Below are 21,220 nucleotides of genomic sequence, written 5' to 3' on the forward strand. Positions count from 1 at the left end.
CTGCCTTCCTTCCCCTACAGATTTATACGCTCTCCATGTCATTCTACTTTGATCCATTCTCTCTAAATGACCAAACCACCTCAACAAACCCTCTTCAGCCCTCTGACTAATACTTTTATTAACTCCACACCTTCTCCTAATTTCCACACTCCGAATTTTCTGCATAATATTTACACAACACATTACCCTTAGACAGGACATCTCCACTGCCTCCAATCACCTCCTCGCTGCAGCATTTACAACCCAAGCTTTACACCCATATACGAGTGTTGGTACCAATATACTTTCATACATTCCCTTCTTTGCCTCCACAGATAATGTTTTTTGACAGGAATGAAGTACTGAAGATTGTAGAAACTTGATAAACTCACGTGACAGTAGGGCTCATACTTCTTTATTTCATTGCCCTCTATGACTTCAACATCTGGTACACCATTATGAATGGCCCGGTCAAACAGATCCATCAGTCTTCCAACTTCTTTATCATTTACTGCCACAATCAGCTTCCCACATTTCTTATATGGTATACCTGAAATTGTTTACTGTGTACATGACAAACTATCCACCAATCCACAAGGGCATGCATTATGAATGATGGGAGAGTGTGTAGTACAAACCTAAAGTAAATGGCAGGCTTATCCATAATTGTCAAATACTAATGATAAAGGTCAGTTAAAATAATTTCTCCATGACAAACAAACTAAAAGATTTAAGTGTAGTAATAATCAACTGACTCATCAACTGGATATTTTATTTAGCCATTCAAAGATAACATACAATTTGCATTCACAAAAACTGCTTTTCACTTGCTGTCAATTTTTATTTGTATAAAATATCCAGCGACAGCACTTGTAATATTATAATATTATTATTATTATTATTATTTTTTTTTTATTATTATCACACTGGCCGATTCCCACCAAGGCAGGGTGGCCCGAAAAAGAAAAACTTTCACCATCATTCACTCCATCACTGTCTTGCCAGAAGGGTGCTTTACACTACAGTTTTTAAACTGCAACATTAACACCCCTCCTTCAGAGTGCAGGCACTGTACTTCCCATCTCCAGGACTCAAGTCCGGCCTGCCGGTTTCCCTGAACCCCTTCATAAATGTTACTTTGCTCACACTCCAACAGCACGTCAAGTATTAAAAACCATTTGTCTCCATTCACTCCTATCAAACACGCTCATGCATGCCTGCTGGAAGTCCAAGCCCCTCGCACACAAAACCTCCTTTACCCCCTCTCTCCAACCTTTCCTAGGCCGACCCCTACCCCGCCTTCCTTCCACTACAGACTGATACACTCTTGAAGTCATTCTGTTTCGCTCCATTCTCTCTACATGTCCGAACCACCTCAACAACCCTTCCTCAGCCCTCTGGACAACAGTTTTGGTAATCCCGCACCTCCTCCTAACTTCCAAACTACGAATTCTCTGCATTATATTCACACCACACATTGCTCTCAGACATGACATCTCCACTGCCTCCAGCCTTCTCCTCGCTGCAACATTCATCACCCATGCTTCACACCCATATAAGAGCGTTGGTAAAACTATACTCTCATACATTCCCCTCTTTGCCTCCAAGGACAAAGCTCTTTGTCTCCACAGACTCCTAAGTGCACCACTCACTCTTTTCCCCTCATCAATTCTATGATTCACCTCATCTTTCATAGACCCATCCGCTGACACGTCCACTCCCAAATATCTGAATACATTCACCTCCTCCATACTCTCTCCCTCCAATCTGATATCCAATCTTTCATCACCTAATCTTTTTGTTATCCCTCATAACCTTACTCTTTCCTGTATTCACCTTTAATTTTCTTCTTTTGCACACCCTACCAAATTCATCCACCAATCTCAGCAACTTCTCTTCAGAATCTCCCAAGAGCACAGTGTCATCAGCAAAGAGAAACTGTGACAACTCCCACTTTGTGTGTGATTCTTTATCTTTTAACTCCACGCCTCTTGCCAAGACCCTCGCATTTACTTCTCTTACAACCCCATATATAAATACAGTGGACCCCCGCATAACGATCACCTCCGAATGCGACCAATTATGTAAGCGTATTTATGTAAGTGCGTTTGTAAGTGTATGTTTGGGGATCTGAAATGGACTAATCTACTTCACAATATTCCTTATGGGAACAAATTCGGTCAGTACTGGCACCTGAACATACTTCTGGAGTGAAAAAATATCGTTAACCGGGGGTCCACTGTATATTAAACAACCACGGTGACATCACACATCCTTGTCTAAGGCCTACTTTTACTGGGAAATAATTTCCCTCTTTCCTACATACTCTAACTTGAGCCTCACTATCCTCGTAAAAACTCGTCACTGCTTTCAGTAACCTACCTCCTACACCATACACTTGCAACATCTGCCACATTGCCCCCCTATCCACCCTGTCATACGCCTTTTCCAAATCCATAAATGCCACAAAGACCTCTTTAGCCTTATCTAAATACTGTTCACTTATATGTTTCACTGTAAACACCTGGTCCACACACCCCCTACCTTTCCTAAAGCCTCCTTGTTCATCTGCTATCCTATTCTCCGTCTTACTCCTAATTCTTTCAATAATAACTCTACCATACACTTTACCAGGTATACTCAGCAGACTTATCCCCCTATAATTTTTGCACTCTCTTTTATCCCCTTTGCCTTTATACAAAGGAACTATGCATGCTCTCTGCCAATCCCTAGGTACCTTACCCTCTTCCATACATTTATTAAATAATTGCACCAACCACTCCAAAACTATATCCCCACCTGCTTTTAACATTTCTATCTTTATCCCATCAATCCCGGCTGCCTTACCCCCTTTCATTTTACCTACTGCCTCACGAACTTCCCCCCACTCACAACTGGCTCTTCCTCACTCCTATAAGATGTTATTCCTCCTTGCCCTATACACGAAATCACAGCTTCCCTATCTTCATCAACATTTAACAATTCCTCAAAATATTCCCTCCATCTTCCCAATACCTCTAACTCTCCATTTAATAACTCTCCTCTCCTATTTTTAACTGACAAATCCATTTGTTCTCTAGGCTTTCTTAACTTGTTACTCTCACTCCAAAACTTTTTCTTATTTTCAACAAAACTTTTTGATAACATCTCACCCACTCTCTCATTTTCTCTCTTTTTACATTGCTTCACCACTCTCTTAACCCCTCTCTTTTTCTCCATATACTCTTCCCTCCTTGCATCACTTCTACTTTGTAAAAACTTCTCATATGCTAACTTTTTCTCCCTTACTACTCTCTTTACATCATCATTCCACCAATCGCTCCTCTTCCCTCCCGCACCCACTTTCCTGTAACCACAAACTTCTGCTGAACACACTAACACTACATTTTTAAACCTACCCCATACCTCTTCGACCCCATTGCCTATGCTCTCATTAGCCCATCTATCCTCCAATAGCTGTTTATATCTTACCCTAACTGCCTCCTCTTTTAGTTTATAAACCTTCACCTCTCTCTTCCCTGATGCTTCTATTCTCCTTGTATCCCATCTACCTTTTACTCTCAGTGTAGCTACAACTAGAAAGTGATCTGATATATCTGTGGCCCCTCTATAAACATGTACATCCTGAAGTCTACTCAACAGTCTTTTATCTACCAATACATAATCCAACAAACTACTGTCATTTCGCCCTACATCATATCTTGTATACTTATTTATCCTCTTTTTCTTAAAATATGTATTACCTATAACTAAACCCCTTTCTATACAAAGTTCAATCAAAGGGCTCCCATTATCATTTACACCTGGCACCCCAAACTTACTTACCACACCCTCTCTAAAAGTTTCTCCTACTTTAGCATTCAGGTCCCCTACCACAATTACTCTCTCACTTGGTTCAAAGGCTCCTATACATTCACTTAACATCTCCCAAAATCTCTCTCTCTCCTCTACATTCCTCTCTTCTCCAGGTGCATACACGCTTATTATGACCCACTTTTCGCATCCAACCTTTACTTTAATCCACATAATTCTTGAATTTACACATTCATATTCTCTTTTCTCCTTCCATAACTGATCATTTAACATTACTGCTACCCCTTCCTTTGCTCTAACTCTCTCAGATACTCCAGATTTAATCCCATTTATTTCCCCCCACTGAAACTCCCCTACCCCCTTCAGCTTTGTTTCGCTTAGGGCCAGGACATCCAACTTCTTTTCATTCATAACATCAGCAATCATCTGTTTCTTGTCATCCGCACTACATCCACGCACATTTAAGCATCCCAGTTTTATAAAGTTTTTCTTCTTCTCTTTTTTAGTAAATGTCTACAGGAGAAGGGGTTACTAGCCCATTGCTCCCGGCATTTTAGTCGCCTCATACGACACGCATGGCTTACGGAGGAAAGATTCTTTTCCAATTCCCCATGGACAATAGAAGAAATAAAGAAGAACAAGAGCTATTTAGAAAAAGGAGAAAAACCTAGATGTATGTATATATATATATATATGCATGTGCGTGTCTGTGAAGTGTTACCAAAGTGTAAGTAGGAGTAGCAAGATATCCCTGTTATCTAGCGTGTTTATGAGACAGAAAAAGAAACCAGCAAAACTTGGAGACAATGTTTACTCAACAAGCATTTGGTGTTATTACTAGTGTACTTAGTTTACAGTACATATATTGAATTGTTCAGTACAACTAGTGATTCTACCTTCTTTATCCAGGTACTCATAAGTAAGCTGGAGGCCCTCAACACACAGTTTAGCCTTGAGGGAGCCAGGTTTATAGTAGATTCCAGCATGTATTACCCCACTGTTGTGGCCACTTTGATGGAATGCTGCAATGCAAAATAATAATAATAATAATAATAATAATAATAATAATAATAATAATAATAATAATAATAATAATAATAATAATAATAATAATATTAATAATAATAATAATAATAATACTATGGTGGTAGATTGGTAGACAGCAACCACCCAGGGAGGTGCTACCATTGATCATTTTGTTTAGTTGGATATTTAAAGCTCTGTTTCCAATCATTTAGTAGGTTTTTGTCCATATTAAGGAGGGCTTTGTTGATAGTTATCCATGGTAGGAAAGGAAACAATGATCAAAAACAGCATGTTCAGACAATTTAGAAAGGAATGTAAGATTAGAAACAGGATAACAGTGACATGTTTTCTGAATCATGGAAAGGCTTCTTGAGAAATGATCAAACTGAAGCTCCCTTCATGAACTGTGGAAAAACCACACTGAAAATAACGACTGATCAACACAGATCTTTGAAACAATAGAATCTAATGCACAATACATATATTTTATTAAATCTAATGTTATACCCCAAAACCCCCTGCTCACCAACTAGAGCAAAATATCATGAGCCAGAACCATCACAGAGAACTCTGCATCCACTCGAGTTGAATCCAAGTTTAAAAGTTTATTCTCTATTTTCTGACGAAAATAATAAGAGAAGGCAGAGTCCAGCTGAAATGCAGAATCAGAGGTAGGCAAAGCAGGTTCAGTTACAGGGCCAAAAATGGTCATCCAGATGGGTAAAGAGAAGAGTCAGATTTCAACAGCAAGATTCAATTTTTTACCTAAGTATTCCACTTTACAAGCCAATAATCTGTTCACTACTTGTCTATGGTCCCTCTACAAAATCAGATCGTGATCCAGTAGTACGCAATCTACACCATCGACTCTAGAACACTCCAAGAACTACACAGCTGGGTAACAGAGGAATCATAGCATGGGGCAAAGTTATGAATCAAGATCCTTAACTGATCAAAAGACAGAACTCATCAGTCACGGCAACAAACACATCATGAATCTTTTCTAACTAGTCAACAGACAATGAAGATGTATCCACCTTTTCTAAGGCATCTCTCACCATCACATCAACCTGGTCCAAATTATGGTTTCTATAATTACAGAGAGGCAGTACACTGAAATATCAAGAGAAAGTAATGACACTGATCTTATACAGGTACAACATCGATTTTCTGGACCTTTGGTTCAAAAGCCTTTCTGGATTACTGCTCGTAAATTTGTGTGGTTCCGGAAAATCGATGCTGTACCTGTACTCATATTGAGAGGTATTACATCTGCATCCTTAATGCTCTGAGAATAGACAGTAAACAGAATCAAGTCCAATACATGACCACCAATGTGGGTGGGCAATAACACATTCTAAAAAATATTCTAATGTACTAGCTCCAGGAACTCTCACGAATTTGGATTCTGTTGTGAACGATCAATCTAGTAGTTAAGTCACCACATACAAGATGACCACTTTTCTTTGTAAAGGATTCAACAAGAAAACCAAATTCCTCAGTGCCAGGACTATACACGATCATCAGTTTCACAATCTGCTGATGACAATTTGTTGCTACTTACATTACCTCAAATGACAACAGGCTGACCAATTGCTACATTAACACTTGACAAATTAAGAATAAATGACAAATTCCACCACCCCAAACAGCAACTGACCAAGAATATGGTACAATAAATAAAAAAGAATCTTGGGATTCCAGCTGGAACAAATACTATATCAGTGGTTGAAAAATAAACTTGTTTAGTATTACAAATAAAAATAAAATACATAAAACATCAGATTCATAATTATACTGTACTAGGATACATTAAACAATAAAGGTGTTCCTTACTTTATGCGATAAATATATTTCCAGCCAATGGCACAGAGAGTGGATAAAATTTAACATGTAAAATACATAAAGGGATATGTTCCTAGACTTTGCAGCTTCTACATTACAGTGGTACCTTGACTTGCGAGTTTAATTCGTTCCATGACCCAGCTCGTAACTCAATTTGCTCATAGTATATGAAATCAATTTTCCTCATTAAAATTAACTGAAAAGCCATTAATTCGTTCCAGCGGAATTCCTGGCTCTCGGGAGGCAGGAGAATATACGTACTTCAATATAATGATAATATCAACTCTATGGCTTATCACAACTGATCTGACATAATAAACAATATAAATAACATAGAAACATTATATATACTCTAGAATGAATAAAATATGTCATTATGTGATGAGTGGTGGTGGCCACGCCCGAGGTGAAAAATAATTCTCTCTCTGACCATATCTTCCCATTCTTGCCCTTCTGAGGTCTTATTATAAGAGAAAACAGTATGTTTGTGAGGCTAACTGCACCAGATCACCAGTTTCATAAGGAAAACACTGAAACAAAAGTGATTATCTCGGAATTCAATTTGCTCGTATATTAACCCTTTGACTGTCGAAGGGCCAAATCCTGAAGTTGCTTCTGGTGTCGCAAAATTTTCGAAAAAAAAAAAAATTATTTTTTCTTATGAAATGATAGAGAATCTTTTCCCGATTGTAAAGACACCAAAAAAACGAAATTTGATGGAAAACTGACGGAATTACTCTCTCGCGAAGTTAGCGACTTCGGCGATATTTAAAAATCGGCAATTTCGCCCACTTTGAGCCCTATTTTCGGCTAATTCCGTTATTCCAGTCAACCAAACTCATAACTATTTCTTCAGAACTCTATTTTTTCTATCGATTGAGTACAAGAAACTGCCCATTTACCGATTTCAACTACCCAATAACATGGTCAGAAATTTGCAATTTGGCCAATTTCACGAAAATTAAAAAATACGACAATTTCAAAATAAGGTCCAGAATGAACAATGCAGACATTCCTGGCTCTAAAATAACATTTTCTTTGTTCATCAGTCATGTCTCCAGGTCCCTGTGATATTACTCTTGCTTTTATTTTGAAATTTTATTCAAACAAAAAATAGAAGATTTACTGTTATGCAGACTACTGCAATACTGTAATAATTGTAAAAATTACATCAACCCATTCATGACTGCGTATTAGAATGGCTATTTGGACATTTATTGGACAATGACATCATTTGTATACTTTTGAACATCGGCAAAAATCAAACATTTCCTGTACTTTGTGCTCCATTTCCAGGTTCTTTTTATAGTAAAATTAATCAAAATCACCTCCATTTCTATAATATAGTTTCCATTCTATCAAATGAGACCAAGAAAACGAGAATACAACCACAAATACTATACGAAAATAGACCACAAAGTCGGCATTTTAATTAAAAAAAACGGTCGGAGTTTTTTTTTCTCATTATGCACTGCGTGCTCCAGGATTTTTTTTATGTGGTGCACACTGACCACACAGACCCATTCTCTCACATGTGGGCCTACTAGCTTTCTCCTGCCTGATTTGAAGCCGCTAGAATTTATGAGTATATATACGTCAAACACGGTACCTCGCAAACGTATATATACGGCCGCGACAGTCAAAGGGTTAAATAAATTTTCCTCACTGAAATTAACAGAAATTAACTGAAATGCTTCATGCCTTCTTGCAGAGAAGGCACGAAGTGCATACTACGCTTCTACTGCTTAGCCAAGTCAACTACACGCACACCTCGCTCGTGTTTTTCTATGATTTCGTGCTTTAATTCAATGAACATCATAAAAATAACTGCACAAAATGCAAGCACAACATAAGCGAGATGCTTCCACGGCAAGGTATGCATGTGCACTGTTGTGGTGTTTGCTGCGCCAACTAGTGGCAGCATACCTGAAACTCGCTTGTAACTCGGATTTTGGTTCACTTTAAAGAAAAAAAACTGACTGAGCAAAGGCTCATAACTCAGAAAACTCGCAAGTTGGGGCACTCATAAGTCAAGGTACCACTGTACTTGGTAAATATTTACCCCAAAAGTATGAACTTACTGCACTTATATGATCAAAAATAATGATAGTGGCCCAAAAATACTCAAGAAAAAATAAAATTCAAAATTCAGTCATACTTCTCTAGTCAGTTATCCAATTCTTTGAACTTGGCACAGAGAACTTACACTAAGCCAATCATAATATTTTATTTACAATAATCAGGTAGCAGTGGACTTGAGTGACTGCAAGAATGAATTTATACCACGCATAGTGAATTAATGGTAAAAATGGGGCTACTGCACAAAAGAAAATTTGCATAAAGGAAGACACACTTGTATTTATGTATAATATATTATGTACCTCATAATGGTGCCATTTTTTCAAACTGTCATTTGGTAAGAAAAATAGATGCTATAATATGTGATTACTGTTACAGTATAAAAGGTAAAGTAAAGAAAGTAGGTACTGTACCTGTAAAAGAATAAATAATGAATTATGGAGAAATGAATGATAGAGAAAAATGAGAATAAATTTACTGTACTGTACCACAGTACACATTAATAACCTACAAAACTGCATCTTATTATGTAGACTACAAAACACCTTCACCAATACTTATACGTACTATATTTTCAGGTATTATACAGATATCTTTTACCCACATCATCATCCTCCAGCCATATAGCAATTCTCGAATTCACTCATCCATATGAGTGTATTTTAACAAATAACTCGTTAAAAAACGAGTAACCTTGTCAAACTGCATGGTACTTCAAATCACTAATTCAATTAGAACCATAATGTACTTAAAAAAATATTTAATTTTAATAAAATGTTAAATGTATAGGTAACAGGTTGGTAGACAGCAACCACCCTGGGAGGTACTACTGCCCTGCCAAGCAAGTGTGAAACAGAAACCTGTAATTGTTTTACATGATGATAGGATTGTTGGGGTCTTTTTTCTGTCTCAAACAAGCAGAATAAAAGATATATCTTGCTACTTTTACTTATACTTAGGTCAAACTATACATGCATGTTTTTTTTTTTTTTGTTTTTTGTTTTTCAACAAGTCGGCCGTCTCCCACCGAGGCAGGGTGGCCCAAAAAAGAAAGAAAATCCCCAAAAAAGAAAATACTTTCATCATCATTCAACACTTTCACCACACTCACACGTTATCACTGCTTTTGCAGAGGTGCTCAGAATACAACAGTTTAGAAGCATATACATATAAAGATACACAACATATCCCTCCAAACTGCCAATATCCCAAACCCCTCCTTTAAAGTGCAGGCATTGTACTTCCCATTTCCAGGACTCAAATCCAACTATATGAAAATAACTGGTTTCCCTGAATCCCTTCACTAAATATTACCCTGCTCACACTCCAACAGATCGTCAGGTCCCAAGTATCATTCGTCTCCATTCACTCCTATCTAACATGCTCATGCACGCTTGCTGGAAGTCCAAGCCCCTCGCCCACAAAACCTCCTTTACCCCCTCTTTCCAACCCTTTCGAGGACGACCCTTACCCCTCCTTCCTTCCCCTATAGATTTATATGCTTTCCATGTCATTCTACTTTGATCCATTCTCTCTAAATGACCAAACCACCTCAACAACCCCTCTTCTGCTCTCTGACTAATACTTTTATTAACTCCACACCTTCTCCTAATTTCCACACTCCGAATTTTCTGCATAATATTTACACCACACATTGCCCTTAGACAGGACATCTCCACTGCCTCCAACCGTCTCCTCGCTGCTGCATTTACCACCCAAGCTTCACATCCATATAAGAGTGTTGGTACTACTATACTTTCATACATTTCCTTCTTTGCCTCCATAGATAACGTTTTTTGACTCCACATATACCTCAACGCATCACTCACCTTTTTTCCCTCATCAATTCTATGATTAACCTCATCCTTCATAAATCCATCCGCCGACACGTCAACTCCCAAGTATCTGAAAACATTCACTTCTTCCATACTCCTCCTCCCCAATTTGATATCCAATTTTTCTTTATCTAAATCATTTGATACCCTCATCACCTTACTCTTTTCTATGTTCACTTTCAACTTTCTACCTTTACACACATTCTCAAATTCATCCACTAACCTTTGCAATTTTTCTTTAGAATCTCCCATAAGCACAGTATCATCAGCAAAAAGTAACTGTCAATTCCCATTTTGAATTTGATTCCCCATAATTTAATCCCACCCCTCTCCCAAACACCCTTCTTTTACAACCCCATCTATAAATATATTAAACAACCATGGTGACATTACATGCATGCATGTGGATGCATATATATTTACACACTCATCTGGGTTTTCTACCATTTTCTATTTCAGCTGTTCGAGTGCTGATACCAAACAAATTTGTTCCCACGACGAATAATGTAAATTAGATTAGCCTGTTTCAGACCCCCAGAAATACACTTACAAAAACACTTGCAAAAATACACTTACATAACTGTTCAAGTTGGGAGCTGTTTGAAACTTTAGGTACCACTTGCACATCTTAATGTATGCCATAGAACATAATGCTGTAATTTCTATAAAAAAAAAAATCGTGTACAGTACATCTCTGTCAATGGTTCTACACTACAAACAAATTTGGTGGGGGACTTTAGGTATCTGGCAAAATTAACTACAGTACTGTACATTATCTGCCAATGGGAAGGACAAATAGATAATAGTGGTTCTGCTAAACTCTGAATATATGACAAGTTAAAATTATATACAAGCAAAGCAACCTCTACTTCACAGCATCACAATCATGAAGAAAAAAAAAAGGATAACACACTGACAAACATACACAAGTGAACAATCAGAGATTCAGCAGTGACAGAATAAAGACAATAAATAATGATGAAAGAACTAGCAATAATAGCATTTTTGGAACAGATTATTATTACAAAATGATCAACAATAATAATAACTATCCAATTATCTATACTTTGGGAGTTTACCTCAAGTGACTGAAATTAAGCAATGTAGCAACCTTTAATGGTCTTCCCTTTGCATTTAGAAAATAGAACAACTGCAGTTTCATAGATACAACTAATGATTTATTTTAAAGTCTACATCTTAATGACAATCTCTTACACTGCAAAGATAACCAACACTTATGAAAGAATGGTTTATGACAGTAAAAGAAAATCACAAGTAACTAAACATTCTTCACATTGATCTAGATACTTTTTGCTTGCAAAGGAACATGAAAGGAAACTATGACAGCTACACTAACCTATATCAGAGACCATACAAAGGCAGAAAGATGTCAACCCTCTTCCATAAACATTGTCCACTCCCATAGAAAAGCTTCAAGTGATCTCTTACAGAAAAACAAGCTGTTGAACAAATACTTCCATTACAAATTAATAGTCAATTCAATTTCAAGATGCTCTAATACTACGTACACATGTTCAACAACCTCTTGCAGCAAAATTAGCTGGCACTTTCCACTTTTAAGGTGCTATGATGTACATGGATAGTTATATCTGCCTATTCATCATTTACAATTTCCAACTAATTAGGAAGAAACAGCTGCAACAAATGAATTTTAATCAAGACATTAAGAAATGTACTAAATCATATTTTCTTATAAAAGTGAAGAAAACTTCAGATTCATTTGGGGAGATACAAGATAAAAAAAAAATTGTTAGTATCATTAAATAAATGCTCAGTTAAATGAGACCAAGAGCAATATTATACAGAGGAACCTCGGTTTTCATGATGAATTTGTTCCAGAAAGTCTGATGAAAAGCAAATTGTATGAAAACTGAAGCAATATTTCCCACAAGAAATAATGTAAATCCAATTAATCCATTCCAGACACCCAAAAATATTAAAAAAAAAAAAATACATTTTACAGAGAATAACTATAGTTTTACATACAGAAAACAATGAGAAATAAATATAAATGACTAATGAAATGGATAAATGAACATTTAGCGTCACTTTTACCTTTATTAAGACTCTTGTTGACGTATGGAAGATGGTGAGGAGGGAAGAGGGAGGAGGAGAGATTATTGTTGTGAAGGGGAATCCCCCTCCATAAGGACTTCAGGTAGCAAGGCCCTATCCAGGGTTACTTCCCTTTGTCTTTTACTGGCACTAGGACCAGCTTGAGAGTCACCGGACCCCTGTCGCACAAAAAATCTGTCCAGAGAGGTCTGTTTCTGGCGCCTCTAAGATTTGCCTAAAATGGGACAAAACATTGTTATTGAACATGTTGCAGACACGGCTTGCAACATTATCATACTTTGCTACGAGGTCCTTCTCGAATTCTATCGTGTTTCTGCCTTCTTTATCAAAGGGCTGGCATTTAGAACTTTCTTTGGCCCCACGATGGCTTATTTAGCAGTCGCATTCAATAAACACACAAAAAAAAATGGATTATTACAAAATGTTTCGGATGAATACGCGGGGTAATGCTCACTCAACGAGAAACAAAGCCAGACTGAGTCGGAACGTGTGTGATGCTTTGTGTAGGCACAGGCAGGCGGACGCGTTTGGTACGGTGGACCATTGTCAACTCTACAAAAACCGAGCAAATGTACAAAAACTGGGGCAAAATTTTGACGAAAAAAAAGTCGTTGAAAACCGAATCCTACAAAAACCAGGGCATACGAAAACCAAGGTTCCACTATACTATTAACTCTTACTTATGTAACATGAAAATACAGTATTACAGGAACAAATAAATAAGTGCCTACAAGTCATAATGTTCAGATTGCTTCTGTCTGTAATACTAGAACTATATAACCATCCCTTTTTTGGGTAGGGCATGAAAAAGTCACCATGGTAGCAGTGATTGCAGTGATTAATATATATATTTTCAATTGTCAGATATAAAACTATTAATAAAGTATATACTTGTATATTTAAAAGTGTCAGACATAAAACTAACAACTTGAAATATTCACCCACCCATCCCCACAAACAATAACTTTTCACTCTATACTGGAATATAGTACAAGAGAAATTAATTATTATTCTTTTTAAAATTTTAAACATATATAATGCAATACATACAAATTAAACAAAGCTTTCAGTTACAGACTAAGATATAAATAACCTTAATTCTCTTATATTAAGGAATACTAAAATCCCTGACATTTCCCAGCTGAACAGGTCAATTCCTTACCAAGCCGATTCTCCTTCTCTACAACGCCAAGTTTGAGGTCTGGATGCCTGAGTGCCAGCTCTCGAGCAGTGGCCATACCTATGATGCCCCCACCCACCACCACAATATCATACTCAGGCTCATGGCTGAAATTACGAGATAAAAATTACAGCCTTGTTAAAAGCATAATTCACCCATTGCTTAAGTATTATTCAAACTTTATGGAGCGTAACCTCCATATTAAATTGTAATCTTCCACTAACTTATTTTTATGTGAATTAATTTCTTTAGATGGTGGCATCCAACTTGACAAGTTCATCAAATTTGGACTAACCATAGAAGTGGGGTGGGGTGGGAATGGTGAGGCTCGTAACATTGCAATGCATTGCAACATTTGTAAATTTTTGGAAAGGTAGCTAACTGGAAATGGCTGCCGAGTTTAAAAAAAAAAAAAAAAAAAAAGAAAATGTGATTGCCTATTTATACGATGCAGTATTGGTAGTTACAGGAGTAGGGCAATGCTTGTGGTGTCATCATTATTATTATTGTTGCTGTATCTGCCTTTGAAATTTTGGGATTCCCAAAAGCAATGGTTGACTATCATCCTAATAAATGCCCGTATGCATTGCCCTGTCTGTAAACTTAATTCAGGTCATTTTAACTGAGAGCCAACTACAGCACTAACCAATGAATAATTTTTTTAACAATTTCTCACCAAAGTATGGTGACCCACCAATGAGAAAAATGCTTTCACCATCATTCATTCAATCACTGTCTTGCCAGAAGCTGTGATGCCACAGTTCAAATGACTCTCCAAACATCAATATAAAACACCCTCCTTTACTTCCTACATCCAGGACTAAAGTCCAGCTAACTAGTTTACCTGAATCTCTTCATAAATTTTACCCTGTTCACACTCCAACAGCATGTCAAACCATAAAAATCACTTACCTCCACTCATTCCTAACATGTTCACACAAGCCTGAGTAACAGACAATAACTATATACAGAAGATGCAACTGATATTACATAATACTGTGAAACTAAAATGTGAATAGAAAATACCAAGGACCAATTATACAACCTAGCTGTTGCAAAGAATGAGAGAGTACTTATTCATTGTTTACAAGTAGAGTATTATTATTATACTGAAGAGGGAGTGCTAGTATCAAAGGAGCGAGGAATCACCTGGAGTAATGGGAAACAATCAAGTTCAATCCATGGGAAGGTCAAGTGCAATTCCTCAGCTCAAGAGCTCCAAACTGGCATCCATGATCTTCTGTTGAAGATTGTTATACAAGCAGAGCCATGCTCAGTGACCAATCTTCAGTGTTTAATGAGTCATTTTTTGTTTTTAATTTTCCAATAGCTGTATCACTATGGTACTTCCTCCTGGATACTGTTCTTTATCTATTTTCCCATTCCTTTTTATGATGTTGCCAATTAGGGTTATCATGCCTCCTCATTTCCTATTATCATTCAACAAAGGTATTTTTAGTCAATTTATACAGTAGCTCATTTTACTGTATTTGTCTGGGACCTATTTTATTGCATGTCTAAGATTTCATTAATCTATCTATACCACACTTCTGCTGATTATTCAAATTTTAGCCTAACAAATGTTGTAAACAGCTTTTTAAACATGTCCAGATTAATAGAAGGCTATTTTAAAGTTTGAGTGTAGCAAATGAGTTTCTCACAATTTATTTCACTTGACTGCCTAGCAACAATCTCATGACTGATTAGCACACTGGTCATGGTAATATAGTGTAAACCTACTTCATTATTTGGATAAAAATCGTAAGAAAACAAACGCTACAGTATTTTTATTTTCATAAGAGGCACTCTTAAGCAAAGTGTGAGAAAGGAAGTGGTTGCCTATATTGTACTATATCACTATCAGTAATCTAGGGAACTCATTGCCTTAGGACAGCCTGAAGTGCCATCTGCTGAATAGCACATCACTTTCTGGATCCAGTACCCACTGGCCTGGGGATAAGTTAAAGTTAGGAATATTTATAAAAGTACTAGATTCCATTACTGTATCTTTTTAATGCCATTACACAGGCAGCAATGGGTGCAATTCTTGAAAAAGGAGTAATGCAGCAAGGTAAGTCCAAGGTGATTTGAGCTCATTTTCAATTAAAATTTCCTTAATGCACTTCTTAATGTTGTGTAGAGTACATATTACTGAATATTGTGCTGCAGCGGATCCTGGAGTAGGGATGAAAATGTTTAGTAATATTAACTACTTTTAAACAGAGAGTATTCCTGAATAATTTACACATTTAATATATGAACAAATGACTACACAAGTATGTAAGGGTCACCCAATGAAATGAAAATGACTACAGTACTTGAGAACCCTTGACAAAGTGTGGTTGACAGGTGCACGTGAGCATACATTTGTATATGTACATGTATATGCTTCCTAGATACATGTATAGACTTAGAGAACTTCTCTTAAAAGACAGGCATGAGCACCTTCAGAGACATAACCCACCTGAACATCCAATCCCCTTACTAAAATGGACCAAATTCTGTGTGGCCTTATTGATTCCTTATGCAAATCTGATTTAGATCCAATAAAAGTTTAATTTTCATTGCCTGTAAATGTGTAATATAACAACTGTAACCTGCCTCTACTCGCATTATTGTTATTATAATTATGGGGGAGCGCCAAACCTGTAGAATTATACAGCACATGTGGGGGGGGGGGAATGGAAGGTATTCAGGCTCAATTCAGAGCACAGATCTAATTCCCTAGATCAAGAGCCCCTCACCAGCATCAAGGAACTTCCCTTGAGGGGGTGATGTACTTGCATTGCATTCCTGCCCACACATTATTGTCACCACTACATTCCATCACCCAATAATTATCACCAAAACTGTCAAGACTGCTATATATTCATATTGCACAGTTAATTAAACTTGGCATTCAAACAAATCCTTGCTTATGCAATATCAGATTCCTTAACTATGTAATACTAACTAGTTTCAATCAATTCATTGTTGCAAACTTTTAGTATGAACTAGAATAAAGCTTGCTTGAAAGGCTATGCATTCTATAAGCTTTTCAAATTCTGTAGTTGTACTTTGTTTGCATATAAGTTTGAGAATAAATTTGGTTTCACAGAACTTACTGCTCATGTATAACAATTATAAGAGTTAGAAACTTTCCAAAAAATCATCCATGTCTCCCTACCTCCTAAAACACTGCATTTTTAATTCCATATACTTTATATTTCTGTCTATATTTCTCTCTTTCTTTCCAGTAACATTTAATCTATAAACAAATGCTGTATCCCATGTAGTTTTACAAACTGGAGGACTAGAGCAATAGGTGATGTACAATATATTTAAAAATTACACATCTATACAAGGACATAACCTATGTTGTGTACCTGACTGATCAAATCAATGGTGACATAACCAGTGGGAGTACCAAGGGGTGGCTTGGGGGGATATAGTCCTCCTTAAATGAAATCACCCTTTCCCCAGCATGCATACATGTGCAAGCACAGGCACATACACACAAAGTACAGCCTCTCCTCACTTAACGACAGAGTTCTGTTCCTTAGACATTGTCAATGAACGAATTCGTTGGTAAGTGAGGAGCATACTATAATGGTACAGTAGTGAGTTTATGTCAACCATCTTTGACAATGTTTTAATGTCACCTTTGTACCATTTATAGCATTTATAGCATTTCTAGTATATTTTTAAATATTTATACAGTAGTGTACTGCATATTGTAATAAACAGAATAGAGGAAATCAGCTCTAAAATACATTGTCTAGGTATGAATACTGGTCAAAGAGCCCATCATAAGTCCGAGTCGTCGTTAAATGAGTATGTTGCTAAGTGAGGAGAGGCTGTATATATGTAAAAAAAGAAGTTTGATAAGCCCCTCTTTCAGACTGCCATGTCTAAGCTAATGCAGCTGCCCATAGACATGACCTATTAACATACAGTACCTTAAAACTTTCATGGACAGTACAGTATTTTCTTTATATTAAATAAGCTTAAGTTTAGGACTGCTGAAAAGACTACAAATGGCACCAAACTTTATAAAACTCAACTCAAATTACTGCACTTTTAATAACTGGCATGTAACACCTACAGCAAAATTTCTTCAATCAGTAATGATTACACTACATGAATGATGATATGTATATGGAAATAAACCATACGACAATTGTATTCACAGGGAAGTTCTAAACCCACAAGGGCCATAAAGTATGTGGGAAATTAGAAGCAATCAAGTATGATATGAGGAGGGAAAGTAGCTCTAATTTCTTAGGTCAAGAACCTTTGCCATCTTCAAGGTACCCTCCTGAAAGAAAGTCATAACTTAACATTTTGTAATCAGTATAGTGCTCAGCTTTTGCAACATTTCTTACTGGATAGGGAGAGAGGTTACTGTGACCTTTAGTTCCCTCAGTATCACTATGGTGTTTAGAACTGGTTAGGTTAGTATTACAAAGGGCATGTTCTGCTAAAGCAGGTACGTATAATACTATTTTGATTTTAGTTAGGAGTAACAGGTAACATGCAAGCATAAGTGGTATCCAGCAGACACACTAAGTTTTCAAATCAAGTTCAGCAAGTTATCCATGCAGCAGGTTCAGTGACTCGTTAAAATGTAACCATGAATTATGCAACATTCTAATGAGGTTGAATACAACACATGCAACACCTGGGTATGTGCAGTCACTAAACATTTTACCTTCGCATCAGCTTTTTTTTATCCAGCATAATACAATAAATAACAAAAAAAGGCACAATACCGTGACTGGAATGGTACACAAATAACCCGCACATAGAAGAGAGGAGCTTACGACAATGTTTCGGTCTGACTTGGACCATTTACAAAGTTACACACGTGTGACTTTATAAATGGTCCAAGTCGGACCGAAACATCGTCGTAAGCTCCTCTCTTCTATGTGCGGGTTATTTGTGTATAATACAATGAAAGTCCAATCTTAAGTATGCCAAAAATGCATTGCATAACTATTGGCTATTCCCTGTAATTTTTTATATAGCAACATGTAATGTACAGTATTATGTAATGTCATGGAAAATAAACTATATCTACTTTACTAAACAAGGGTAGCATTTATACTGGAGACAGTGTAAGAAGTGAAGAGGTAATTTTAAGGAGTTTTTCCCTTAACCTTGATAGAAACTTAGTCCCTCAGTCTTGTATACCATCAAAGATATGCCAGTGATCACCAATAACTTTACAAAATTTATATATGGGAGATCTCTCTGCCAGTAAGAACATATTGGAGAACTCTAAAGCAATCAGTGACTTGTCACTGAGATCACTGGCATTCAAATGTGTCTGATGGACCAATTAATGTAAATTACTAAAAATTAATAAACTGAACCTTAATGCATGTCTTTGTATATTCAAACGAATACAACGTATGAGAAAATATTTTTATTTTAATTATGAACTTCAGACGGTTAATATAAAAAACTCAACAATGGTTTACAGTATGGTCCTTAGGTCCTCTAACAGGATGTGACCCATGAGTCAGCTACTTTCTAGGTATCCATTTAGTACTAGATAAACAGGGCAGCAGTTGTTGGGAGACATGCCCACAGGTTCCACCTTGCCCGAAACTGAACTAGATTCTTTAGTACAGGCACCTAGCTTTCCATGAAAAGATGTACTATGTATATGAATTACTATTATGTTCGTGGGCAAGTGCTAAATCCATAGGGGTCATTACACTGTCCAAGTTATTACTACATGAAACAACTTTGCTTATCCATGTATACTTGTCTACCTGTCAGGGACTGAAAGTGCCCCAGTTGTCAAGGCCCAGGCTGCTAAAGGCACAAGTGTTTATGTGGTTGCTGGCCTTCACCCAACTGACTGGGCAATGTAACATTTGTGTGTAGAATTTCAGATAAACAGTGAACAGCACTGAAAATAAACATATACATTATATCAGGTTTAGATAATCCATTCTTCTGGTATTAAAACTTTTTTTGAGACTGGAATACTCAAAACACTATTCACTCAAACATTTAATCATACCTGATATTGGAAATGATCTTGGTAATTATTAATATTCATGGGAAGCGCTAAACTCGTACACATTATGATTCCAATTCCTTGGATCAAAAGCCCTTCACTATCGCCCAAGAAAACTCCCTCAGAGGGTCTGTACTCTATTTCTGGACAGACACAAATACAGTGTAACATGATCCTTCATTTAGTCAATAAAGAATCACATACTGCATGTGTCTGTATCCATGGTATCGGTATGTTATATCAATTTTCTGTACTTTTTATTTTTTTTACTGTACCGTACTTGTAGTCTATATATCATCAGAAAATACTCTTCTTTATCGTCAATATTACTGGGCCCCTGTGGAATTAAGTCGCAGTTTCAGCCGACTGGGTCATCCTAGGTTAAATCTACATGACGTGATATATACCAGTGTCAATATTATGAGTCCTGTGACCTCATGACCACCGTAAAACAAATGTATTGATTGTCTATATTAAACGAGACTATTGGTTGGAAAGGTAGGTACATAACCGAGATGAAGGATATAAACACTTTAGAAAGTACCGTACATGGCTGTAATAAGCACTGCCTATTAATGAGTGCCATTCTTGCCAATTGGCACTGACAGTGACCTTCAGGGTTCATGACAATAAAAAGCACACTTTCCACAGCTAACCTACTTGGCACCGCCAATTTTCTACTCTACTGACCATGGACATACCTGGAGGCTGCAGACAAGTGCCTACACAGTGTTGGTGAGAGCTGACGTGTTAAATGTTTCAAATTACACCTGAGAGGCCTAGTGAGGATCCCCTGGAGCAACATGCTGCCTGTGTGTGTCCTGGACGCTGAGTGTCACCCAGCTGCTCCACACATGCTGCCGACACCCTCGTACGAACTCTCGTACAGCATATGCTCCCCACTAAGCTTGAAAATTATAGAAAAAAATGTATAAAAGCCTTATCTTTCTTTACTTAATAGGTTATGAATTCGTAAGTGAAAGTCAAATACGCAGCACGAAAAAAATATGCCCCATAATTATATAGATTTTTGGGATTTTAAAACAAAAATAGAACTAAATGCCATTCATTACCTTATGTCTATTGTACCTGTATCATATGATCATCTCTCTGATTGCAATGATAAACATTATGACATCTAATATAATGTACATATATTCAGTACCATTTACGTCGACATAACCAAAAGAAGTAAAACTGCATTATAAATATAAATGCCATTAACAACTTTCTCTGTACAAATTATCTTCCCACTAATAGAGGTCAAGGATAAGACGTTTTTCCTCCCCAGTGACGAGGACATGTGACCAACCTTCCTCACTCACCCTTAACGAGGAGGACTTCATGAAACTTATA

The 21,220-nt window shown here is 36.9% G+C and overlaps 1 protein-coding gene across 1 annotated transcript; it reads right to left on the bottom strand.

The window, feature by feature from the left end:
• Positions 1 to 216: 216 nt before the first annotated feature.
• Positions 217 to 20,755, bottom strand: L2HGDH (L-2-hydroxyglutarate dehydrogenase). The gene is made up of 4 exons (XM_070083244.1): positions 20,566 to 20,755; positions 13,837 to 13,961; positions 4,689 to 4,814; positions 217 to 529 (listed from the first exon to the last, which is right to left on the bottom strand). Exons 1-4 carry the CDS (start codon positions 20,667 to 20,669, stop codon positions 237 to 239), a joined length of 648 nt encoding a protein of 215 aa, XP_069939345.1. The 5' UTR covers positions 20,670 to 20,755; the 3' UTR covers positions 217 to 236.
• Positions 20,756 to 21,220: the final 465 nt, after the last annotated feature.

This window comes from Cherax quadricarinatus, chromosome 9 (genome assembly GCF_038502225.1).
Source record: "Cherax quadricarinatus isolate ZL_2023a chromosome 9, ASM3850222v1, whole genome shotgun sequence".
In the NCBI taxonomy this organism is placed as follows: domain Eukaryota; kingdom Metazoa; phylum Arthropoda; class Malacostraca; order Decapoda; family Parastacidae; genus Cherax; species Cherax quadricarinatus.